This window comes from Hyla sarda, chromosome 7 (assembly GCF_029499605.1).
Source record: "Hyla sarda isolate aHylSar1 chromosome 7, aHylSar1.hap1, whole genome shotgun sequence".
NCBI lineage: Eukaryota > Metazoa > Chordata > Amphibia > Anura > Hylidae > Hyla > Hyla sarda.
Window position 1 is genome coordinate 108,889,962 of NC_079195.1, and position 27,056 is coordinate 108,917,017.

Below are 27,056 nucleotides of genomic sequence, written 5' to 3' on the forward strand. Positions count from 1 at the left end.
AATTGCTTGGGGCCGCGAGCTGGCTAGGGGGCCCCGAGCAGAGCCGGTGCTTGCCCGTCCTGTAGCGATGGGACACTTCAGGAGGCCCACACATTTCAATTAAATTACCTTTGTAGGGCGCGGGCCCCTTAAGAAACAAACCGGCACCGGACAGGTCAGGGACTGATGGGAGTAGAGATGTCACGTGCCCCGCGCAGGCACGCACATCTACGCCAATCACCTGACCTGCCTACGTCCCCACGCAAACCTCCAGCATTCTCCATGCAGTGACAGGAGCAGCAGCAGACTCACGCCGCTGCAACAATCCGCGGCAGGGTAAGTAAACTGGCGCGGGGGGCCCGGGGGGGGGGGGTTGTATGGTGGTTAGGGGACTGCAATGGTGATGAGAGGTGTGTGTGTGTGTGGTGTGGGGGGGGGGGGGTGGGTGGGTGTTATAGGGGGTCATGAGAGATGCAAGGGGGGTGTTATGGGGGTCATGAGAGATGCGGGGGTGTTATGGGGGTCATGAGAGATGCAGGGGGGGTGTTATGGGGGTCATGAGAGATGCAGGGGGGTGTTATAGGCGTCATGAGAGATGCGGGGGGTGTTATGGGGGTCATGAGAGATGCAGGGGGGGTGTTATGGGGGTCATGAGAGATGCAGGGGGGTGTTATGGGGGTCATGAGAGATGCAGAGGGGGTGTTATGGTGGTCATGAGAGATGCAGGGGGGGTGTTATGGGGGTCATGAGAGATGCGGGGGGTGTTATGGGGGTCATGAGAGATGCAGGGGTGTTATGGGGTTCATGAGAGATGCAGGGGGTGTTATGGGGGTGATGAGAGATGCAGGGGGTGTTATGGGGGTGATGAGAGATGCAGGGGGGTGTAATGGGGGTGATGAGAGGTGCAGGGGGGGTGTTATGGGGTGATGAGAGATGCAGGGGTGTTATGGGGGTGATGAGAGATGCAGGGGTGTTATGGGGGTCATGAGAGATGCAGGGGAGTGTTATAGGCGTCATGAGAGATGCGGGGGGTGTTATGGGGGTCATGAGAGATGCAGGGGGGTGTTATGGGGGTCATGAGAGATGCAGAGGGGGTGTTATGGGGGTCATGAGAGATGAAGGGGGGGTGTTATGGGGGTCATGAGAGATGCGGGGGGTGTTATGGGGGTCATGAGAGATGGCGGGGTGTTATGGGGTTCATGAGAGATGCAGGGGGGGTGTTATGGGGGTGATGAGAGATGCAGGGGGGTGTTATGGGGGTGATGAGAGATGCAGGGGGTGTTATGGGGGTGATGAGAGATGCAGGGGGGTGTTATGGGGGTCATGAGAGATGCAGGGGGTGTTATGGGGGTCATGAGAGATGCAGGGGGGTGTTATGGAGGTCATGACAGATGCAGGGGGGTGTTATGGGGGTGATGAGAGATGCAGGGGGGGTGTAATGGGGGTGATGAGAGGTGCAGGGGGGGTGTTATGGGGGTGATGAGAGATGCAGGGGTGTTATGGGGGTGATGAGAGATGCAGGGGTGTTATGGGGGTCATGAGAGATGCAGGGGGTGTTATAGGCGTCATGAGAGATGCGGGGGGTGTTATGGGGGTCATGAGAGATGCAGGTGGGGTGTTATGGGGGTCATGAGAGATGCAGGGGGGTGTTATAGGCGTCATGAGAAATGCAGGGGGTGTTATGGGGGTCATGAGAGATGCAGGGGGGGTGTTATGGGGGTCATGAGAGATGCAGGGGGGTGTTATAGGGGTCATGAGAGATGCAGAGGGGGTGTTATGGGGGTCATGAGAGATGCAGAGGGGGTGTTATGGGGGTCATGAGAGATGCAGGGGGGGGGGTGTTATGGGGGTCATGAGAGATGCAGGGGTGTTATGAGGTTCATGAGAGATGCAGGGGGGATGTTATGGGGGTGATGAGAGATGCAGGGGGGTGTTATGGGGGTGATGAGAGATGCAGGGGGGTGTTATGGGGGTCATGAGAGATGCAGGGGGGGTGTTATGGGGGTCATGAGAGATGCAGGGGGGGTGTTATGGGGGTCATGAGAGATGCAGGGGGGTGTTATGGAGGTCATGACAGATGCAGGGGGTGTTATGGGGGTGATGAGAGATGCAGGGGGGGTGTAATTGGGGTGATGAGAGGTGCAGGGGGGTGTTATGGGGGTGATGAGAGATGCAGGGGTGTTATGGGGGTGATGAGAGATGCAGGGGTGTTATGGGGGTGATGAGAGATGCAGGGGGTGTTATGGGGGTCATGAGAGATGCAGAGGGGGTGTTATGGGGGTCATGAGAGATGCAGAGGGGGGTGTTATGGGGGTGATGGGGTGATGAGAGGTGCAGGGGGGTGTTATGGGGGTGATGAGAGGTCCCCCCCCCCTGCACCTCTCTTCATCACCCCCCCCCCCCCCCCCATAACCCCCCCCCCTGGTTATAATAGTGATGAGGAGAGGTGGGGGGGGGAGTTATAGTAATGATGAGGAGAGGTTTGGCGGGGGGTTATGGGGGTGATGAGGACACAGAGGATAGGAGGGGGTGTATATGTATATATGATGTGTATGCATGTGTAGCAGTATTGTATTCAGTGGATACAGTGTGGAGCAGCATTATATTCAGGGTACAGTGTGTGGCAGCATTATATTCAAGGTACAGTGTGTGGCAGAATTATATTTAGTGGGTACAGTGTGTGGCAGTATTATATTCAGGGTACAGTGTGGGGCAGTATTATATTTAGTGGGTACAGTGTATAGCAGTATTTTAATCAGGGTACAGTGTATAGCAGTATTATATTCAGGGTACAGTGTGGGGCAGTATTTTATTTAGGGTACAGTGTCGGGCAGTATTATATTTAGTGGGTACAGTGAATAGCAGGATTATATTTAGTGGGTACAGTGTATGGCAGTATTATATTCAGGGTACAGTGTGGGGCAGTATTTTATTTAGGGTACAGTGTATAGCAGTATTTTATTCAGGGTACAGTGTATAGCAGTATTATATTCAGGGTACAGTGTGGGGCAGTATTTTATTTAGGGTACAGTGTGGGGCAGTATTATATTTAGTGGGTACAGTGAATAGCAGGATTATATTTAGTGGGTAAAGTGTATGGCAGTATTGTATTTAGTGGGTATAGTGTGTGGTAGTATTATATTTAGTGGGTACTGTGTATAGCAGTATTATATTTAGGGTACAGTGTGTGGCAGGATTATATTCAGGGTACAGTGTATAGCAGTATTATATTCAGGGTACAGTGTGGGCAGTATTTTATTTAGGTTACACTTTCTGGCAAGGTTATAATGATTTCTGTCTTCATGCAGAGGATGAGGATCTGCTGACAAAGTGAGGAGCCAATGATGTCTGGATATCAGACTCTGCAGAGAAGATGGAGCTGGAGGAAGACCTGGTCTCTGGACCAGATGAAGAAGAAAAGATAACAGAGAAGATATCACTCAGGTCAGAAGACGTCACTCAGGTCACTGATATCATTGTGTATTCTCCTGACTGTCCCATCAGAGCTGTAGTCACTTGTAAGTTCTGCAGTGATGATGGCTAAAACTGTGTCCAATCTGTGTCTCTCCAGCTGTTACAAAACTACAACTCGCATTGCCAGAGGCTCTCCAGACATGATGGGAGTTTTAGCTTTCCAACAGCTGGAGAACCACTTTAACCGAGGTGATCGGTGTGGATCTCAGCAGTCATGCCCCCACCCAAAAAAATGGCCCTGGGGGGGGTCTGGACAGGGGGTATGGGTAGGGAACACTGCTGCACCTAATGTGGGGGGAACACTGCCTACCTAATGTGGGGGGAACACTGCCTACCTAATGTGGGGGAAACACTGCTGCACCTAATGTGGGGGGAACAATGCCTACCTAATGTGGGGGGAACACTGCCTACCTAATGTGGGGGGAACACTGCTGCACCTAATGTGGGGGGAACACTGCTGCACCTAATGTGCGTCGTATCGACGTTCGCTCACATTGCGCTCCCAGAATTCAAGGGCCGGCGTTACTATGTCCTGACGCCGGCCCTAGAGCGTGACGTGCGTGAACATCAAAGGGGGGGGCCTCCATGTCCATTTTTCTTGGGGCCCCCAAATTCCTTCAAACTGCCCTGCATACGGGAGCACCCGATTTTCACTCCCCACAGCCGGATCCAGTGAGCAGGGGTGGACTGACAACTCATGGGGCCCCCCATGCACCCACACCCATATAGATGTCCTGCCCACATACAATAAATACATTTTTCAATTCATAAAGAAAATATAGCAAAATAATGTAATTTTGCTAAGTTTTTTGGGGTGTGGGTTTGTTTCTACACAATATATTTTACGGTTAAAATTACACATTATCTTCATTCTGTTGGTCCATATGATTACAACGATTTCCAATTAATGTAAATGTTGTTATATTTTACTACTCTTTGTGAGATAATTAAAATGCATGAAATGTTCCCATTCTGAACCCTATAACACTTTTATTTTCCTGTATACAAGGCTATATGAGGGACCATTTTTTGTGCCATGATCTGTAGTTTTAATCGGTATTATTTTTGTTTAGATTGGAATTTGACCAAAAAGCAGCAATTCTAGACTTTTTTTTTTTTTTTACATTTATGCCATTCACTGTTGTCTCCTAATCTCACCCTGAGTGCTAACTGACATCAACCCCCAACAAGTAATGTAATGTATGTACCCAGTGACCCCCCCCAGCAGATAGTGAGTACAGCTCCGGAGCATAGTACAGGATATAACTCAGGTTCAGTACAGGATAAGTAATGTAATGTATGTACACAATGACCCCACCAGCAGAATAGTGAGTACTAGACATGTGCAATTAGTTTCGGCACAAATATCTAATTTACTGAATTTTACCGTTTTTGGGCATTCGGACCGATCCGAATGCATGAAAATATATTTTGAACATTCCCGAATAGCCACGATAATCCAAATAGCAAAATAATGAATGCATTCGTTATTTACCGAATGCATGCGGTGAATAACGAATGCATTCGTTATCCGTAAACGAAAGTAAAGAATTCATTCTAATTTTTTTATTGGTCCTTGCGCTAACACTGTTGCGCTACACACTGTTTATGTTACTGTTACCAGGGTGCCTCCAGCTGTTGCAAAACTACAACACCCACCCATCATGCCCTGACAACCAAAGGCTGTCTGGGCATGCTGGGAGTTGCAGTTTTGCAACAGCTGGAGGCACACTTTGGCAAACATGTGCAAAGCTTTTTAATTCATTTTCAAATTCCGCTCGCTTTTCTCAGAAATGGGTTAGTAGGTCAGTGACATGCATAGTAATTGCCGTGGGAACATTTTTCATTCATAAAACCGCAGACTTAATTGGATAATTGCCGGTTTAGAACGTTTGGGGTCCCAACGTTCTACACGGCAATTATCCAATTAAGCCTGCGGTTTTATGAATGAAAAATGTTCCCACGGCAATTACTATGCATGTCATTGACCTACTAACCCATTTCTGAAAAAAGCTGGCGTAAGTTAAAAATGAAAGAAAAAGCTTAGCGCATGTGTGCCAACGTACCAAGTGTGCCTCCAGCTGTTGCAAAACTGCAACTCCCAGCATGCCCAGACAGCCTTTGGCTGTCAGGGCATGCTGGGTGGGTTTTGTAGTTTTGCAACAGCTGGAGGCACCCTGGTAACAGTAACAGTGTTAGCGCAAGTGACATGACATGTTATACAAAAATCACCCGACAATCAAACACATCGATCAAACACATCAATCATTCATACAGCATTCATTCATTCATTCACTCATTCATTCAACATTACATTATTTATTAATAATAAATCACATAAAATTATATTATCTTACCTGTCTTCCAATGTTCCGATCTCTGCGGCTGCCCTCTTTTCCTGCGCACACACGCTCCCGATAATGATCCCCTGCTTAAAAAAGATTTACCCGAATGTACCCGAATACCAAATGTATCCGAAAGAAAATAAAAACCCGTATACCGAATGTATCCGAAAAATCTAACCGAACACCCGAATACCGAATGTATCCGAAAAATCAAAACCAAAAATATTACCGAACCGAAAATTTTATCCAAAACGAAAAAACGTAACGAAACAAAACAAAAATGTTTCTTGTGCACAAGTCTAGTGAGTACAGCTCTGGAGTATAATACAGGATATAACTCAGGATCAGTACAGGATAAGTAATGTAATGTATCTACACAGTGACCTCACCAGCCTCCAGATGTTGCAAAACTACAACTCCCAGCATGCCTAAACAGCCTTTGGCTGTCCGGGCATGCTGGGAGTTGTAGTTGTGCAACACTTGGAGGCACTCTGGTTAGGAAACACTGATGTACACAGTGGCCCCAACAGCAGAATAGTTAGTGCAGCTCTGGAGCTCACATGTATATACTGTATATTAGTGTCTTCCAACCAGGGTGCCTCTAGCATGCTGGGAGTTGTAGTTTTGCAACAGCTGAAGGCACCCTGGTTAGGAAACACTGCTGTATACAGTGACTTCACACCAACAGATTGCAGGAATAACTCACCACATACACTCTGCTCTCCTGGCTGTGCTGGGAACTTTAGCTCCGCCCCCAAGTCACATGATCGTGATATCACCACAGGTTATCAAAGAAATCATCCCCTCCAGCATTCAGAAGGTACAAAGCAGGTCCTGATCGCAGTCACTGCCATTATGTTCTGTGTGGAGATCCCTGTTTTTAAGTGACTGCCGACCAGGACCTGCATGATGCAAAGGGAGTGGGGCCCTCTTTCTTTCCTGGCCGTGCAGGGCCCGGAGCATGAGCTCCAAAAGCTCCAATGATAATGTGGCCCTGCTTTTATTACACATTGGTGTGACTGGAAACTGATCTTATCCATGCTGGTCAATGGAGCCCATACCTAGCACTAGCCTGCTGCAAGCACTGAGTGAAGGGCGCATGTTGCCGCTGCCCTAACCCCCCCCCTTCTGTACTGCAGCCCACTCACAGATCTGGCCATTCGGCAGTCTTCATACCTCACATGATTTAATTTGTTCATAAGTGCCCACACGGCACCCCCTTCTTCCTCCGCTCCTGTGGTGTCTGGATACGGTGCACCCCATGCACCCACCCAGGATTGGCCCTGCACAAAGACAGTTCCTTCCTTATTTGCCTAGCCAACATTCCATTTTAGCTGCTATTCCATGACATAGTGCTGGTGAAAGTGCACAGGAACAGTAGGGGAGATTTATCATTAGGTGTCTATTGTAGACACAGATCTACCCCTTTACACTGCTGTCTAATTTACATTCTTGCTCAAAATTTACAAAAGTTGTGCACGTCCTTTGATACATTTTGAGCAAATATAGAAACGCCGCCCTCGCTCTATCGTGCACTCCTTCTCTACCGCACACTTCACAGACCTGTGGCATCTTCCCACTGTACACTGCTCACATAGCTAAAAGTGCCAGAGCAACAGTGTGTGCTGAACAAAACTCTGCACAATAGTAAAATCATTAATCTTTATAAAGTACACAGAATGTCTGGGTTTAAAAAATATGTAATTTTGCTGAACAATCTGTCCCCTTACCGCTATATCAGTGCTTACCAACGAGAATGCCTCCAACTGTTGCAAAACTTGGCATGCTGGGAGTTGCCGTTTAGCAAAAGCTGGAGACGCCCTGGTTGATAAACACTGTGTACATGTATCCAAGCTGAGTTCGTGATCATGTACAAGTAGCAGAAATGAGTATGCAACATGTGTATGGAGCAGAGCTGAATGTGTGATTATGTGTAAGCATGAACACGCACACACTTGGCTCTGCTGCATACACACAATCCCACACTCAGCTCTGCTGCATACACACTCAGCTCTGCTGCTTACACACGATCACACACTCAGCTCTGTTGCATACACAATCACAGACTCAGCTCTGCTGCATACACACGATCACACACTCATCTCTGCTGCATACACACAATCACACACCCAGCCCTGCTGCATACACAATCCCACACACAGCTCCACTGCATACACACAATCACACACTCAGCTCTGCTGCATACACACTCACACACTTAGCTCTGCTGCATACACACAATCACACACTCAGCTCTGCTGCATACACATGATCACACATATACATGTACCTCCTTCTCCCTCCCTGTACATACAGTGGTATATTCTTAGCTGTACGTCACCATGGTTACACTACACAGGTGCAATCTCCTGCACTCATCAAGAACAGCAGGAGTTTGAATTTTACACAGTTGGAAGTTTGAACTGTGGCAGGAAGTATTTCTGTATATTTTAGACGCGGAGACCCGGAGACCATGCATCAGTCACCCGCACTATAACCCGGTGTATTGGGATATAGTGCTGGTGAACGGGTGACCGGTTTCCTTTGAAAGTATTTTAAAGGAAATATCACAAGTGGTCCATAAACATTGCATTGTTTTTAACAAAGGTTTTAAGTATCCCAGAGATAATGTGACTGGTGGCAGAAGCAGTTAATGCTTTATGACACTTGTGGTACATGTGCTCCTTGATGTTCTATATTTGCGTTAAAAAGTTAAAAAACAACCTTGCACAGGTCATACATTTGTGTCCACTGCATTCTTCGCTCCACAGTGCACGAACAATAGACAACATCTGAAAATGTTCCACCAAAAAAGATGCACAAAAAAGACGCAATGAGTGACACTGCGCAAAATTATGCATCAAAAAGTGAACATCAAAAAGGGGGAAAATCATTGATAAATGTCCCCCAGTGACTTGACTGTAGAAAGATTTTACCTAGGTTGTAGACAATGCCTCGGTGTATGTATGCCTCACAAAAGCTAGGAAATATGCAGATTTTGCTTACTGACAGCACTTCAGCAAGTGCAGAGCTAGGAGATATTACTTTAGCAAAAGCCAGGCCTAGACGACTAAATAACGGGTTTGGGTCCACCCCTTCTCCTGGGGTAGAAAGGATGAACTATGGACTTCTGCAATCATTGGTTAGAGGATCATGTGACCAAATAATTATTCTTCTGTGTACACTAAATGCAGTTTTGTTAATTCTTTACACTTAAAATACATCAGTGTATGCAATGAATGTAGTGCAGTGTTCACAAATTCATTTGAAATAACATTTCAGTTCCTCATACCTTTATGCATTATGCAAAACATTTGACTCTCAGCCACGTGAGAACTTTCTTGTAGAAAGTAGCTGGAACAGTTGTACTAGGAGAGACACTACAAAGGTGGGGAGGAGAAGATTACAATGCAGCACTGTGGACATACAGCAGTAGATACAATGCTATTTACACAAAGGACATCTTGGTACCAAAGGACAGGTACACAGTCCAGGCTTTCTTGGACTCTCTTCTCCTGGCTATACACTGACCCTAATCCCTGTGTTTCATTCTGGGTCACTTTGTTACTAGAGACTGATTTCCCCTGACAATAGGCAGTGAACAGTAGATTGCAATGAAGTGAGACTCCTAGTGGCCAACACTTTAGGGCAGTTTTTCTGGGGCAAGGATTTATTTTTTGCAAAATAAGCAAAGACCAATATGTTAGGAATCGCATAAGCAATCAAATGAAGGGAAGTTATGTGAAATGACAATGACCATTTAAAGGAATCCTACATAAAAATCAGCGGCAACATTTGGGACAGATTGTACTGAGTCCCCTTTCTGTTTCCTCGCACAACTTGTGGAACTTGCAAGGAACTTAGAAGCTCCTCATACAGGAAGTGGTCTTCTACGTGCAGAAACACATATCCTGGGCTGTAGTCACTTCTGCATATTAGAAAGGACTTCCTAGAAAACATCCGGTTAAGCTCTCCTGCAACTACACAACTTTATGCCCCACGAGACCTATGATGGGTACAGGTTGAATTATTAACATATACAGTGGTGCTCTTGGGTAACTACTCATTATACATGATATAGTAGTGGAACAAACCTAATGGGGGATATTTATCAAGGGATTTAGAGCTCTATTTTTGCTTACAAAAGTCGCATGTGCACCTAAGCATTTTTTTGTGTGACTTTTAGCTGTAAGCAAAAAATTACAAAAGAGCTTACCGGGGGGGGGGGGGGGGGGGGGGGCTTGGAGCGGCATGTGAGGAGACGCACTGTGCCTGAGCTCCGCACCTAATCCTTCTAATATCCTGGACTTTGTCTGTATTTGCTGCATTTTACTTACCCCAGTCAGTGGGGGACATCCTCTGGAGGATCGGCAGCTGTAATGACCGGGCGGAAGAGGAATAAGAAGTTGCAGGGGGCCGGTAAAGACGAGGAGACCGGCGGGCACAGGGGGCGGGCACCATCTTGCCCCGAGATCTTCAGTGTGGCGGAGTGCCTGCAGCGCCTCGCGCGCATTGCGGACCATGAGGTGAGAGACCCGGGAGCTGCTTGGAGTGAGGAGGAGGTGGATGGGACTGACTGTCCACCCGTAGTCCCCTTTAGTGAAGCGATACCAGACCCTGTGACAACCGTGGGCAAGACTGTACAGGCTGCACCTGTGGGACAGTGCACCATTAACCCCTGGCAGGCTGGGTTGGCGGCTACACACTCAGGGGGGTCCTCTACCAGGCGGCATTCTGACATTATAATTGATGTTGCACACTCCTCTACATTGAACTGTGCTGGAGCTCACCTGTAGCCCCCTCAGAGGTGCCCATGACAATTAGCCCCTTCACTGCTGCTGGGCACAAAGATTTACTGGAACTTGCTAACCCTCCCTCTTATCCTGCAGAACCCACATTGACAGATGTGCTCTTGGCCATGTCCAAAGGCAACGTTGATGTTAAGCTGCTTTTAGGAGGCCTTCGTGAAGATATTAATCTTATCCGTCATGATATGCGAAAGGTCTCTGAGGGTGTTGGTGCAGTTGAGGAGAGAGTGGGGGAACTAGAGGACCAGGTCCCTCCATTGAAGCGTGATATGCACCGTGTTGTTAACAACTTGACCGCACTGGCTGCTAAATCTGATGATATAGAAAACCGCCTAAGGCGAAATAATGTGCGGTTGGTGGGCGTCCCTGAGAAAGTGGAGGGCCGGGACCCTGGTGAATACTTTGAAAACTGGCTCCGTACTACTTTTGGACGTGAGACTTTAACCCCTCTATTTGCGGTGGAACGTGCTCATAGGGTGCCCACTCGCCCTTTACCTCCTGGTGCTCCTCCTAGAGCTGTGCTTATCCGTATTTTACACTATAAAGACAGAGACATAATCCTTCGCAAGGCCAGGGATTTGGATTCCCTATCTATAAATGGCAGTCGCATTTCAATATTCCCGGATTTTTCTGCAGAAGTACAAAAGAGGCGTGCTAAATTTCTGGATGTCAAATGTCGCCTGAGAGCCCTAAATGTGATTTATTCTATGCTCTACCCTGCACGCCTAAGGGTGGCAGCACTGGGAACTACTCATATGTTTGACTCCCCGGTGGCAGCCATGGAGTGGCTGGATGCGCATGAGACGCAACTGAGGCGTGCACGCACTTGAGACGTTATCCACTGTTGCTATTTATATTGCATACTGCCGTTTTCCTGACAATCTGGTTACTGTTGTTTTTCTGATATCAGTGTTTTCTACTGAATGACTCCTACAGTAACTGTACCATATTATTTGCTGTCACTCTACTTACTTTTTCATAGTTTTTTGTGTCATCTTAAGATGTCCTACCACTAAGCCAAAGTCGGGCCTCCAAGTGCATAGCTAATTCTACATTGTGCCTTTTGAACTGTTCTCTACTCACATATTCTGGGCTGTTTACTTGCCCCTGGAGTTGCGATTTGCATTTGTTTTGTGCATTGTGTTTGTCTGTATAGCTGAGTTGTTTTTGTTTTCTTGTGTCTTCTCTTCCATGTCTAGTGCAGCATTGTGGTATGTTTGTGCTTTTTGTGGTGATTGTGATGGTCGGTGTATTCGTCCCACCCTTGGCTCATATTTATTTGATGACCTTGTACAATGGCGACTGATATTACAGTAGTGGCTTGGAATGTTAGGGGTCTCAATGATCCCACCAAGAGGCTAGCAGTGTTTCAGGCGCTGTACTTTGCCTATCTGAAACTCACTTAACTGATGACTCTAAACATTTCCTAAACAAACCATGGTTTGGTTCCACATTTCATGCCACCTTTTCTTCCCATGCCAGGGGTGTTAGTGTTCTTATTCACAGAAATATTTTATATTCTAACATGTCCAGTTGTATTGATACTGAGGGCAGATTTGTGTGCCTTTATGGCACCTTTAATTGTTTATTATGTGTGCTGGTGGCATTGTATATTCCCCCACCATTTTTGGGTGACGCCCTGCGCAAGGTGATCTCCTTTCTTTCCTCATTGCCTGATGCACCGCTCTTGATGGTGGGGGACTTTAACAATCTGTTAAAACCCAATTTAGATAGATTGAATAGGGATGGGAGTAATGGTGCTTCTGGCAGTCGGATTTGGCTAAACTCATAGATGAAGTGGGATGGGTTGATTTGTGGAGGAGACGTAACCCAGATAAATTGCAATTCTCTTGTTATTCTAGTTCCCATGGTACACTGTCACGCATTGACCTCGCACTCGGTAATGATTCTATTTCTCTGTTGATTCGATCGGTGGAATATCTCCCCCGTGTTTTATCGGACCATTCTCCTTTAGTTGTATATTTAGCATTTAATTTAATTTTCATGGTTCTATTTGCAGAGCTCCGTTTCTTTACTGATTCCAGATGCATCCTTATTTGCCCTATGTTATTACTGACCAGAATATTTTTTTTTTTTTTACCAGTGTGACCTTTTCCCTTTGCACTGTCCTGCGTTTTTGATGTAAACCCCTCATGTATGCTGTTGTGTATGTACTATGTCAATCTGAAGAACCCCAAAACACATCATTGCTGTACATCAATAAAGTTAGCAATACTTTATCTACGTGACTCAAGTGCGATACTTCTGATGGACTTCTGAGTGCCTGCTGGCAAGGTCTTTTCCCTCCATTCCTATTCCACGCTGAAGACAGACTTGACTGACTTGACTAGGACTGACTAGACCACCTCTTGTGTAGCTTACCAGGCTTTGACGTTCACCTACGGGGCACTTGGTGATGGAAGCATGGCTGCATGACTAGGCCTTGGGTCTCCTCAGGACACCAGACATTCTCAGGTCTTGACTGCACCTCAGCAGAGATTAGACTGGAACTCAAGAGGGCTAGCTAATTCTATATAGGAGGACTTTGGAGGGGTCCTATAGGTCACCACACAAGTCACCTGGTCACTGACACCTTCCCTGGTTACATGACTTGGTAACAACATTTAAAGGCATATGAACATTATAAAGACAATGCAATAAATATAATAGGGTATAATTAACCATTTGAAGTATATACCATAAGGGGGGACTCAGGGGACACTGAAATAGAGTCCGCCACACAGGACAGCAAGGGTATAGTAGTGCTACTCCTGTACTGGGCCACTATATATATACAGTACAGAACAAAAGTTTGGACACACCTTCTCATTCAAAGAGTTTTCTTTATTTTCATGACTATGAAAATTGTAGATTCACACTGAAGGCGTTAAAACTATGAAGTAACACATTTTGAATTATATACATAACAAAAAAAGTGTAACAAAAACAATAACAAAAACAACTGAAAATATTCTAGGTTCTTCAAAGTAGCCACCTCTTGCTTTGATTACTGTTTTGCCCACTCTTGGCATTCTCTTGATGAGCTTCAAGAGGTAGTCACCTGAAACGGTCTTCCAACAGTCTTGAAGGAGTTCCCAGAGATGTTTAGCACTTGTTGGTCCTTTTGCCTTCATTGGGTTCAGGTCTGGTGACTGTGGAGGCCAGGTCATCTGGCGCAGCACCCCATCACTCTCCTTCTTGGTCAAATAGCCCTTACACAGCCTGGAGGTGTGTTTGGGGTCATTGTCCTGTTGAAAAAATAAATCATGGTCCAACTAAACGCAAACCGGATGGAATAGCATGCCGATGCAAGATGCTGTGGTAGTCATGCTGGTTCAGTATGCCTTTAATTTAGAATAAATCCCCAACAGTGTCACCAGCAAAGCACCCCCACACCATCACACCTCCTCCATGCTTCACGGTGGGAACCAGGCATGTAGAGTCCATCCGTTCACCTTTTCTGCATCGCACAAAGACACGGTGGTTGGAACCAAATATCTCAAATTTGGACTCAGCAGACCAAAGTACAGATTTCCACTGGTCTAATGTCCATTCCTTATGTTCTTTAGCCCAAACAAGTCTCTTCTGATTCTTGCCTGTCCTTAGCAGTGGTTTCCTAGCAGATATTCTACCATGAAGGCCTGATTCACACAGTCTCCTCTTAACAGTTGTTCTAGAGATGTGTCTGCTGCTAGAACTCTGTGTGGCATTGACCTGGTCTCTAATCTGAGCTGCTGTTAACCTGCGATTTCTGAGGCTGGTGACTCGGGTGAACTTATCCTCAGCAGCAGAGGTGACTCTTGGTCTTCCTTTCCTGGGGCGGTCCACATGTGAGCCAGTTCCTTTGTAGCTCTTGATGGTTTTTGTGACTGCACTTGGGGACACTTTCCACCTAGAATATGACATATTTTAAGTTGTCTCACACTTTTTTGTTATGTCTATAATTCCACATGTGTTAATTCATAGTTTTGATGTCTTCAGTGTGAATCTACAATATTCATAAAACTCTTTGAATGAGAAATTGTGTCCAACTTTTGGTCTGTACTGTGTGTGTATATATATACACAGTTCCAATATAAGCAGCACATCAAGAAGATTGAAAAACAGAAGGCAGGGTGCACGCATGCTGGAGCCACGGTCCTCTGGTTCCTTAATTCATATAGTAGTAATATGCAGCACACCGGAGTAAACTTAAAGTGCTTTATTCTATGCTGTACATAAGCAATGTAAGCTTATGTACAGCATGGAATAAAGCACTTTAAGTTCACTCCGGTGTGCTGCATATTACAACTATATATATATATATATAATATATATATATATATATATATATATATATATATATATATATATATATATATATATATTAGGGATGTAAGAAAAAATCGATTCCCGCGATTATCGCGATTTTTCACTTGCCGATACTGAATCGATTCAAAATATTTTTGAATCGATTCTTTTAGTGATGTGGAATTTGTATCTCCTGATGCACAGAAAGCATGTCCCGGGCATCAGGAGATACAAGTTCCACATTTTGTCAGCCGGATCTGACACGGCGGCGGCGCTCTGGATGTATGGATCGGGCTCCGACTCGTGCCCGCTCCATACTCTGCGGCCCCCGGCTGATTTCAGTATCCGGGGGCCACTGATGCATCACCGCCGCTAATATCCAGCATGCGGCGCTCTGCAGTATGTATGGAGCGGGCTCGGGATTCCTGCCCGCTCCATACTCTGCAGCCCCCGGCTGTTCTTAGTAGCTGGGGACCGCCGCTAATAGCCCGCATGTGGCGATCTGGCTATTAACCCTTTAGATCGCCGCTGTCAAAGCTGACAGCGGCGTCTAAAGGGAGATGTGTATGCTCTCCGTGGCTCTGTCATTTATAGATCCTGGCTGGACCAGGCTCTATCAATGGATCGCAGATAAATGGAGTTCAATAGAACTCTATTCATCTGTCTGAGGAATCTAATGATTCCTAAAAGACTAATAAAGTGTACAAAAAAAAAAAAAAATAAAAATAAAGTTTTAATAAAAGCGTAAAAGACATTGTTTTTTAAACAGAATCGGGATATATCGCGATGTATCGTCACCCCTAATATATATATATATATATATATATATATATATATATATATATATATATATATATATATATATATAAATTAGCAGAAGTCCGCAGCACACAATCCAAGTAGATGAAAAAGTGAAGTTTTATTCCATAAACAGGTGAAAGTTACAGCGACGTTTCAACCAGCTCTCCTGGTCTTTCTCAAGCATAACACAAGTGAACAAAAGGACCCATTTTATGGGCCATACAATTACAAATCCAATTTAGTGAAAAAGTACAAAATCTATACAAAGTGTACAAAATTCAAACAGTACATCACATGAACAAGTGTGAAAATATGTGTCACATATATCAATATATAATGCATTATATGAATATAAACGTGAATCCCAAAATCATATAAAATCCCTAATAAGGTTCTGATCACCTATTCAGAACAGATGTGTGAAGATTAAAAATCATTAAAAACCAATATTTGCAGTAACGGATATGGGGGATCACTCACCGCCATGATGGAGAATGTAAGCGTGGGTAAAAAGTAACTGCGCATGTGCGCCCAGATCCTATAGCGGAAGTCAGAGGATGTATCTAACATGTAGCCATGGTGACCATGTATGTACGGAGAGCATCGGCCCTACTGCGCATCCTCATGGCGTTCCACGTCTCGCTCTCATACTAGGAGCCTCCGTCTCCCACTGCGCACGCGCGCAGTGTTCCAGGCCTCGTTCTCATACCTATCAGCTCATCTGACGTCCCGGTCACCATGGCAATGTGTCATGTGATAGAATGGTAAGTAAACAAATTAGTGTAAAATAAATGAAGAAAATAATAAATAAATAAAGATGAAAATAAAAATGAACCAAAACAATAAAATTGGGATGGTCTAGTTATTTAAAGCATTCATACAGATCCCACATATATATTGAGACGTGTGGCTGCAGACCCAAGTAGCGGGCACAATGAAGTGTCCACACTCTGATCCGCTGGAGCACGGTATCCAGTGGTAGCCATAGTCTGAGGTCACCACTGCAACCAGCTCTCTATTCCACCACATATGCCCTAGTCCTGGGTTAAAAAGGGGGACTGTAATTAGATTACTGGAACTGCGTCCAGATATGACTCATCCCATAGCTGTTGGCAACAGCAAAATTCAAGATTAAATAATCAAAATTAATAACTGTGTAAAATAAAAGGAATATAAAATAAATAAATAAAAAATAAAAAAATGGAAAATGATAAAAATAATAATCAAAAAAATAAAAAAGATGAAAAAAATGAAAAAAAGTGAAAAAAATACTAAATAAAGTAAAATAAAATGTGTAAAATGATATGGTGTACTGAATATATTGTATGTATATCATAATTAATGAATATCACACATGTAATATACATCCCTGACTTCCGACAGAAAACATCAAACAATAACTAAATTGAATGTTATTTATTGTAAATGAATGAACGGAACATATTTATATAAACGTGAGTGACAATAATCCCCTCCGGTTACTGCAAAAAAGAAAGAGAAAGAACATGGTTAATAATATGTTCTAAAAGGAAATATTCCAAAAGTCTAAATAGTCATATCACTTGTGTTGTATACACCGGTTTACATGTAACCTAACTCAGAGAATGTCCAGGACTCATTACCTGCCTAGCACCCTATGTGAAATTTTGAAATCAACATTTAAACCATGAGGTCTCAAAGAATTAAGAATGTATATCCATTTAAGTTCAAGTCTCTTCAGACGTCCCTGCCTGTCACCCCCTCTTTTCAAAGGGGGTACATGGTCTAAGACCATGAATCTCAGGTCCCTTTCACACATAAAATGGGTCCTTTTGTTCACTTGTGTTATGCTTGAGAAAGAACAGGAGAGCTGGTTGAAACGTCGCTGTAACTTTCACCTGTTTATGGAATAAAACTTCACTTTTTCATCTACTTGGATTGTGTGCTGCGGACTTCTACTAATTTGTATTACATATAGGACCATTAACCAGGGTCCGGCTCTGCGTGCACCGCTTTTTTCTTCTTTTTTTTGGGGTGCTGTTTCTCTTGGATTACTATATATATATATATATATAGCTCTAAAGCCACTGCACTACCTGTATATGTTCCTATGTTCCCTGTAAACCATCCTGCCTGATATGCTTAGCTTCTGTGGCCTCTGTTGTTTTCTCTGGCTGCTTGATATTCTTTGCCTTCCTTCTTTCCCCTTGCCTTCATCTCCCAGCAGTCACTGCAGCTATGCTCTGCCAGCCCCCACCCTCCTGCTCTGAGCAGCAGAGAGAGATGTGACTGATTATCTGAGGCTGCACACACCTCCCAGTTCTCAGCACTAAAGAGAGCATGACTCTCTACATGGCCTGTGTCTCCCAGGAGGGTGGCGGCTGCTTTCAAAGAGGTATTTGGGCAGAGACAGAGTGGATGGCTGGATGATGTAATTCCCTCACGTCATGCATGTAAGTGACAACAAAAGAGGGGAAACTGTTCTATAAAGCTAATGATTAATATTTAGATAAATAAATCAGTTAATGAAAGAGAAAGGATGGGCTATAGGTTTAGTTCCCCAGAGTATGCCTTTAATGGCTTACAAGTCAATAGTGACAGGCCACCATTTGCTTGTCACAGGTTAATTCAACTTACAATGTACAATTTACACCTTCAGGCTTTGTACACACACTGGCCCTGATTTTTACAACTGCTCTGATCTGTGGGGTTTTCCATTACTCAAATCCACCACATTTTCTGTGGAAACCTTAGCAAATATATTGGGATTTATTGAAAATGTCATGACCCCTTTTTCCTGCAAGCCATGCCCATTTTTGGGGGTTTCTAAGTAAAATGGAGGGTTGGTTGGGTTTTTTAATTTTTTGGCGCAAATTCTGGAGTAGACACAATTTATGGCGCAATGCACCTAAATCTGGTGGTCAACCCAACAAAACAGGTCAGGTTAACAATACAGAGCCACTGCATTTTGAGCCCCAAAAAACTGACTTATTTTACAGGTAAGATTAGTCTTAAACTTTCAGATGTTGTTTTTGGCATTTGGGCTGTTTTTTCAGCCACTTTTAAGTATCTTCTTCATTTTTATCTGTTTTGGACTGAAACAAATGCTAACATGAAATTTGCATGTGTCATGTGTCTTCAGTGTTTCTGAGGTATACAGACACTGGTGCTGGAATGGTGCTTAAAGGTATACTCCAGTGTAAAACTTTTTTTTAAACACCATCCCCAGGCTGTCGGCATATAAAATAAAACCTGGACTTATCTGCCACAGTTCCATCGGTGCCTCAGGTTCACTGCTCCTGTCCTCCGCTGTGGTCCTCTTCCTAATTTCCGGTGGTTGAGGCATCACCCTGCAGCTCAACTAATTGCTGGCCGCAGCAGTGTCCCGCCTCGGAATGTGATAAACTGAGCGGCAGTTTCTAGAATTGAGCCCCATCGACAAGAGTGGCAATACCAGGGCACTGGGGGAGCAGCAGCAGGCAAATCCAGCTTTTTATTTTCTTATTTTTTATGCCAGTGTAGTGAAGAAAACTGTTCCCTGTAGAGAAATGTGTCCAAGCAGCTGATTATAAATGCTGAGTCAGCAAAGCCCCTGTGATTGGCTGAGATGCGCACATCCATTGGGGGTGTGTGCAGCCTCACTCAGCTCAGTGTTTGGGAAACAGTGAGGCACGGGTACACTGATTTGAAGAAGTGGTAATCAGAGTCAGAGAAGAGCGGCGATGGATAGCGGTCTCCCATGCCTCTGCACCCCAAGACACACATTTCTAGATCCCCGCCACAGGGATCATGGATGGAGAGAGCCAGCAGCGGGGACACACATTTATACATCCCCCAGGCTGATGAGAGCCGTGGGGATCGGGTTCACAATTTTACAGAAGCAGTGAGAGCGAGCTGCAGCAGCGGGGACAACGTTTTCAACAACCCTGTTCTCCGCTTCTCTAATCTCTCCACTCTCATAGAGAGGATACAGCAGACATTGAGAAAGGCTACACAGCCGAAATGCGTCGGTCCATGTTTTTAACATGATTTGCTACCCTGATGTTTTTTAAGAAGACAAAATAAAAGCTTGTGCTTTATATCTACTTATGTGTCTGGAAGTGCTGAGGGATCTTCACTCCAAGTGAGTTACTCCTTTCCACTAGAGAGGATACAGTTTGCTATATTGCACTGTGAGAGCACAGAGAACGGGGTGTAGTGAAATGTGTCCAGGGAGCTGGTGCCAAATACTGAGCGAGGCTGCACCCCCCCCCCCCCCCAACAACCAATAGTATGGGGCGGGTGTGTGCGTCTCAGTCACTCACAGTGGCTTTGCTGACTCAGTAGTTATCATCAGCTGCTGGGACACATTTCTCTACAGGGAACAGTTTTCTTTACTACTCCGGCAGCCTGGCAATGACATTTGAAAAACGTTCTATGCCAGATAATTCCCTTTTAATATAAAATATTTTTCTTTAATAAGTTCTAGGCTTTTGAAGTCATTTTTCTGGTGCCAGATTTTTTTAAAGTTATTCTTGTATTTGCTTTTTGTTATCTTTAGATTGACTCCTATGATATTACAATATCTGAAGATATTGGAGAGATCCAGTTAATTAAAATTGAAAAATATAAATACTGGTATAAAGATGACTGGTATTGCCGGCACATAACCCTTAAGACTCCCACAGGAGATTATCTGGAGTTCCCATGCTACAGATGGATCACCAACGATAAGGAAATCGTTCTGCGTGAAGGAACAGGTTAGTTAATCTATGACACTAATACAACACTATGGTCACTAGTTTTGCGGTCTTTGTAACAAACAAAACCTTTTTTGGAGTAAAGTGGGGCATTCAGATTTTTGTGAGTGGTCCCCTGATAGTATGTACTACAACTAAACTTTATTTTCTTATATAACAGCAAAGTTGCCCACACAGGATGTAACACAAATTCACAAGCAACACAGAAGAAAGGAGCTAGAAGACAGACAGAAACAGTACAGGTATGGTAAAGGCTCCATTTCTTTGTCATACCTTCTTATGGCTACTGATCTACAGAAAGGCTGGACATATCTGATGGACAAACACTGGTCTGATCCTGTCAGGAGACTAAAATAAATGACTTTTTTTTATTTTACATAGTTACATAGTTAGTACGGTTGAAAAAAGACATACGTCCATCAAGTTCAACCAGGGAATTGAAGGGTAGGGGTGTGGCGTGATATTGGGGAAGGGATGGAATTTTATATTTCTTCATAAGCATTAATGTTATTTTGTTCCAGGAATGTATCTAACCCTGTTTCAAAGCTGTAAATTTTTCCTGCTGCGACCAGTTCCTGAGGTAGACTGTTCCATAAGTTCACAGTTCTTATGGTAAAGAAGGCGTGTCACCCCTTGAGACTAAACCTTTTCTTCTCCAGACGGAGGGAGTGCCCCCTCGTCCTTTTGGGGGGGGTTTAACCTGGAACAGTTTTTCTCCATATTTTTTGTTTGGGCCATTAATATACTTACCGTATTTATCGGCGTATAACACGCACTTTTTAGGCTAAAATTTTTAGCCTAAAGTCTGTGTGCGCGTGTTATACGCCGATACACCCCCAGGAAAGGCAGGGGGAGAGAGGCCGTCGCTGCCCGCTTCTCTCCCCCTGCCTTTCCTGGGGTCTAGAGCGCTGCTGTCGGCCCTTTTCACCCCCTGGTTATCGGCGCCGCTGCCCGTTCTGTCCCCCTGACTATCGGTGCCGGCGCCAATAGCCAGGGAGAGAGAAGCGGCGCCGACAGCCAGGGGGAGAGAAGGGGCACCCATTGCCGGCGCCGCTGCACCGTTGCCTCCCCCCATCCCCGGTGGCATAATTACCTGAGTCGGGTCCGCGCTGCTCCAGGCCTCCGTCGTGCGTCCCCGGCGTCGTTGCTATGCGCTGAACGGCGCGGCGCATGACGTCAGAGCGCCGCGCCGTGCATAGCAACGACACTGGGGACGCACGACGGAGGCCTGGAGCAGCGCGGACCCGACTCAGGTAATTATGCCACCGGGGATGGGGGGAGGCAACGGGGCAGCGGCGCCAGCAATGGGTGCCGCTGCCCCTTCTCTCCCCCTGGCTGTCGGCGCCGCTTCTCTCTCCCTGGCTATCGGCGCCGGCACCGATAGTCAGGGGGACAGAACAGGCAGCGGCGCCGATAACCAGGGGGTGAAAAGGGCCGACAGCAGCGCTCTAGACCCCAGGAAAGGCAGGGGGAGAGAAGCGGGCAGCGACGGCCTCTCTCCCCCTGCCTTTCCTGGGGGTATATCGGGGTATACACGCGCACACACAAACCCTCATTTTACCATGGATATTTGGGTAAAAAACTTTTTTTACCCAAATATCCTTGGTAAAATGAGGGTGCGTGTTATAGGCCGGTGCGTGGTATACCCCGATAAATACGGTATATACATTTATCATATCCCCCCTTAAACGTCTCTTCTCAAGACTAAACAATTGTAACTCCTTTAATCGCTCCTCATAGCTAAGATGTTCCATGCCCCATATTAGTTTAGTCGCGCGTCTCTGCACCCTTTCCAGCTCCACAGTGTCCCTTTTATGGACTGCTGCCCAAAACTGAACAGCATATTCTAGGTGAGGCCGTACCAATGCTTTATAAAGGGGGAGTATTATGTCCCTGTCCCTCGAGTCCATGCCTCTTTTTATACATGACAATATCCTGCTGGCCTTGGAAGCAGCAGCCTGAAATTGCATGCTATTCTGAAGTCTGTGATCTACAAGTACACCCAGATCCTTCTCTACCAGTGACTCTGACAGTTTAATCCCCCCTAAGACATACGATGCATGCAGGTTATTAGTACCCAGATGCAAAACTTTACATTTATCCACATTGAGCCTCATTTGCCAAGTGGATTCCCAGACACTTAGTCTATCCAAGTCATCTTGTAACCTATACACATCCTCTATAGACTGTACCGTGCTACAAAGCTTGGTGTCATCTGCAAAGATAGAAACAGAGCTGTTAATACCATCCTCTATATCATTGATTAATAAATTTAACAACAGCGGGCCCAGTACTGAACCTTGGGGTACACCACTAATAACCGGGGACCAATCAGAGTACGAATCATTGACCACCACTCTCTGGGTACGATCTAGGGATCAACCGATATCGTTTTTTTAGGGCCGATACCTATAATCGGTGGAGGTTAGGGCCGATAGCCGATAACTTATACCGATATTCCGGTATAAGTTATCGGCTATTTATCCCCCCTCGACACCGCTGCAGGTTATTGATTTAAAGCGGGCGCTTTAAATCAATGCACTGCAGTGGCTTTTGCGGTGCCATAGGCCGCCGCCGCCACCACCCACTTCTCTCCCCTACCTGTCAGTGTGGTCCGGGCCATCCATCCTTCCTTCCTGTAGTGTCCGGCGGCATTCCGGGTGGAGGGTGCACCTGTCCGGGCTGTCCTTCTTCTCCGGGGGTCATATTCTCCACTCCGGGCAGGCTCCGGCCTAGTACACTGCATAGACGCTGCTGCGCAGTGACGCCCGTGCGCAGCGCCGCACCTGACGTCACGGCGTAGCGGCGTCTATGCAGCGTACTAGGCCGGAGCCTGCCCAGGGTGGAGAAGAGGACCCCCGGAGAAGAAGGACAGCCCGGACCGGTGCACCCTCCACCCGGAATGGCGCCGGACACTACAGGAAGGAAGGATGGATGGCCCGGACCACCCCCATTACGGGTAAGTTTATTTATTTATTTTTATTGACTCGGAGGGTGGCGGGATGCCCAAAATTGTGATTATCGGCCGATAATATCGGCCATACCGATAATCGGTCGATCCCTAGTACGATCCATGAGCCAGTGTTCAATCCAGTTACAAACTAAAGTTTCCAAATCCAAAGACCTTAACTTACCTGTCAGACGTCTATGAGGGACAGTATCAAACACTTTAGCAAAATCCAGAAACACTTTATCCGCAGCCATTCCTCTGTCAAGGCTTCTACTCACATCTTCATAAAAGCAAACTTCATAAAAGTTTGACAACTTCTATCCTTAGTAAACCCATGCTGGCTATCACTTATAATACAATTATCCCCTATGTATTTCTGTCTGTAATCCCTTATAAGTCCTTCAAACAATTTACCCACAATGCACGTTAATCTTACCGGTCTATAGTTTCCTGGGGAAGACTTAGAGCCCATTTTGAAGATTGGCACCACATTCGCCTTGCGCCAGTCCCTTGTCACAATACCAGACACTAGTGAATCTCTAAATATCATGAACAGGGGTACAGATATGACTGAACTTAGTTCTCTAAGAACTCTTGGGTGCAATCCATTTGTGAAACATTGTAAACCCCTGCAGATTAACAGCCCAGTCATGCGAGAAGTCCAGCCATGTCTCAGTGACCCCAACTATATCAATATGTTCCTCCAGTATCAAGGACTCAAGCTCCCCAATTTTATTTGCTATGGCTTCTGGCATTTGTGAACATACACTTTACATTTCCATCCTTTATGTTATTGGGGTTAATGGGATTCAAGGGTTTAAGTTTTATTTTCCTATGAAGCCTATTCCTATTAACTATTCTAACCCCTCCCTCCGCTCCACCCCCAGGAACATTTATAATTCCCACCTCTCTATCTACACTATCTTCCCCCTCTATGTTGTAGGTTCCCTCCCCCCCCAGTCCCCAGTTTAAACACTCCTCCACCCTTCTAGCCATCTTCTCTCCAAGCACAGCTGCACCCTCCCCATTGAGGTGCAGCCCGCCCCTACGGTAGAGTCGGTAACCGACCGCGAAGTAGGCCCAGTTTTCCATGAACCCAAACCCTTCCTTCCTGCACCAGCTTCTGAGCCACTTGTTTACCTCCCTAATCTCCTGCTGCCTCTCTGGTGTGGCTCGTGGTACAGGTAATATTTCAGAAAATATTACCTTGGAGGTCCTTGCCTTAAGCTTGTGGCCTAAGTCCCTGAAATCATTTTTAAATGGGCACTGTCAGATATAAAAACTTTTGATATGTTGTAAAGCATGCAAAAACAATAGGTTTTGCAATTGCTTTCATTAGAAAATTTTCAGTATTTCATACTAAAAAAGCCAGTCAAAGACCTACCCCCTCTGCCTCCTGGGATGCATTCAGTGTTTCTGTGAACACTGCTTCGTCCTGGACTCCGGGACGTTTTGGAGGGGGGAGGGGCTGTACAAACTGCAGAGACTCATGTGAAGAGAAGGGGAGGGGCAGGAAGCCTGCTGTGGGCTCTCACACAGCAGACATCAATGAGAGAGGCCGAAACATGCATTGCAGACAAAAAAGTGTGTGTGTGGATAAATATGTATGTGTGTTATCTAATGTGTATGTGTAAGAATATATGAAGCCAGTGTGTGTAATAAAGGGGGACTACAATCATATCCTTTAGCTGTTTCAAAACTAAAACTCCCAGCATGCCTGCACAGCCAAATGATGTGTGGGCATGCTGGGAGCTGTAGTTTTGCAACAGCTGGAGGCACCCTGGTTGGGAAGCACTGGACTGAGGAGAGGGAGGGGGAGTGGTTATCACAGTGAGTACGCGCCCCCCTGCTTCTGGTAGACAAAATTAAGGTATTTCAGAATTAAAGCCAATTTCTGAGATAAATGTAGATCACAGACACATACAAAGTACATGTGCATGATCAGGATGAGATATTGACGCTTTAAGGACACTCCACCTACCTCTTACTTTGTCATTTTGATTGCAATGCATGAAAACAACATGATAAAAGATGGAAAGATGTTATGTAAATGCTGTTTCTGGTTTATGTTGTATACTACATGTTTCCTTGAAAATGATTTTAACCTCTATATTTAGTAAATTACAGGACAAGTATCATGAACAGAAACGTATCCCCTATCCGAAGGATAGGGGATAAGTTTTAGATCGCAGGGGTCCAAGAGCATGGGCCCTCTGCAATGTCCTGTTTAGAGCCCCGAGTCTCCAGCACAGGAGTGCGTCTTGACCCCCACCCGAAACGCCCCCTCCATATAGCTCTATAGGAGAGCCATTCTGCAATCTTTGGCTCTCTCGTAGAGCTATATGGAAAGGGCGTGGCGGCCTCCGCTTTGAGCGGGGGGGTCATGACGTGCTCCTGTGCTGGAGACCCGGGCTCCAAACAGGAGATGGTGGGGGGTCCCAGCGCATGGACTGCCCACAATCTAAAATTTATCCCCTATCCTTAGGATAGGGGATACGTTTTTGTTCGTGATACTTGTCCTTTAAATGGGCACTGTCAGATACGATAACTTTTGATACGTTATAAAGCATGCAAAACAATATGGTTAGCAATTGCTTTCATCAGAAAATTATCAGTATTTCATACTGAAAAAGCCAGTTAAAAAAGTGGTTACTAGGGGTCCCCCTGCCTCCTGGGACATATACCAGTCCTGCAGTGTCTAGTGGTCATCGACACGTCATGGACGCCATAAGTGATTGACAGGACTGCAGGCAGGTCCAGACCTGCTGTGCTCTCTGTGAGTCAGAGCAGCGTGAGGGAGGGGGAGGAGTCATTACAGTGAGGAGAAGAGTGGGACACGCCCCATGCCTCTGCATGAACAGATTCCTCACTGAGCAATAACTGCAAGTAAATAAAGGTAATTCTGAGAGAAATATAGGTTATAGACACAAAAATTATGTATATGATCAGGATGAGGTACTGAGCAACATATAAAAAAAAATTGTGGGGGGGGGCGATCTGACAGGTACTCTTTAACCTTGGAGGTTACTAAATGAAACTACCCACCATTGTTATGGTGTATAGCTTAAAACAGTAGCAATTTGAAACTTTGGGTCCCACCAAGCTGCCAGAGCCCTGCTAGACTCGACATACAATAATATTTAAACATCTCTATACTATACCAGTGTAGCTTTTAGCATTAGGACATTGCTAGTTATATACCGTATGTTCTACTGTTGACCAAAACCTTGTTTTTACAGATGGAAGGAGTGGCATCCTGGCTTTCCATTGAGTATTGATGCTCATTGTCATAGTGAATTGCCCCATGACATACAGTTTGATAGCGAAAAGGGAGTTGACTTTATCTTAAACTACACAAAAGCGTAAGTAAAAAAAAAAATAAACATGTACTTTGCATGATATGGTAGACACATTACAATATAACAGGGTTATAGTGCAAATGAACAGCATTAAAATGAGGGGTTACTTAATAATTCTGTCCAGCAGATAAAAAGTCATCCCTCCCAGTAGCGTATATGTATATATTTCATGAGGAGAACATATATGTTCCTTGCAGATGTTGCATGCCAACAATACAGGGCACAACTGCACGTAGCTTTATCATCACAGGAGAAAGAAAAAAATCTCAAAAAGATACATGGAGAGACTGGTCTAGGCATCTACTATACAGCTGGGTGTTTTTTATGTATTT

General features: G+C 45.3%; 1 protein-coding gene across 3 annotated transcripts in view; it reads left to right on the top strand.

The window, feature by feature from the left end:
- Positions 1-27,056, top strand: part of ALOX5 (arachidonate 5-lipoxygenase) — a 161,252-nt gene that overhangs the window by 50,764 nt on the left and 83,432 nt on the right. For all 3 annotated transcript variants that reach the window (XM_056530386.1, XM_056530388.1, XM_056530387.1), the window contains exons 2-4: positions 20,217-20,415; positions 20,576-20,657; positions 26,605-26,727. In XM_056530386.1, coding sequence (XP_056386361.1) covers positions 20,217-20,415; positions 20,576-20,657; positions 26,605-26,727 — 404 coding nt within the window. The remainder of the gene's footprint in view (positions 1-20,216; positions 20,416-20,575; positions 20,658-26,604; positions 26,728-27,056) is intronic.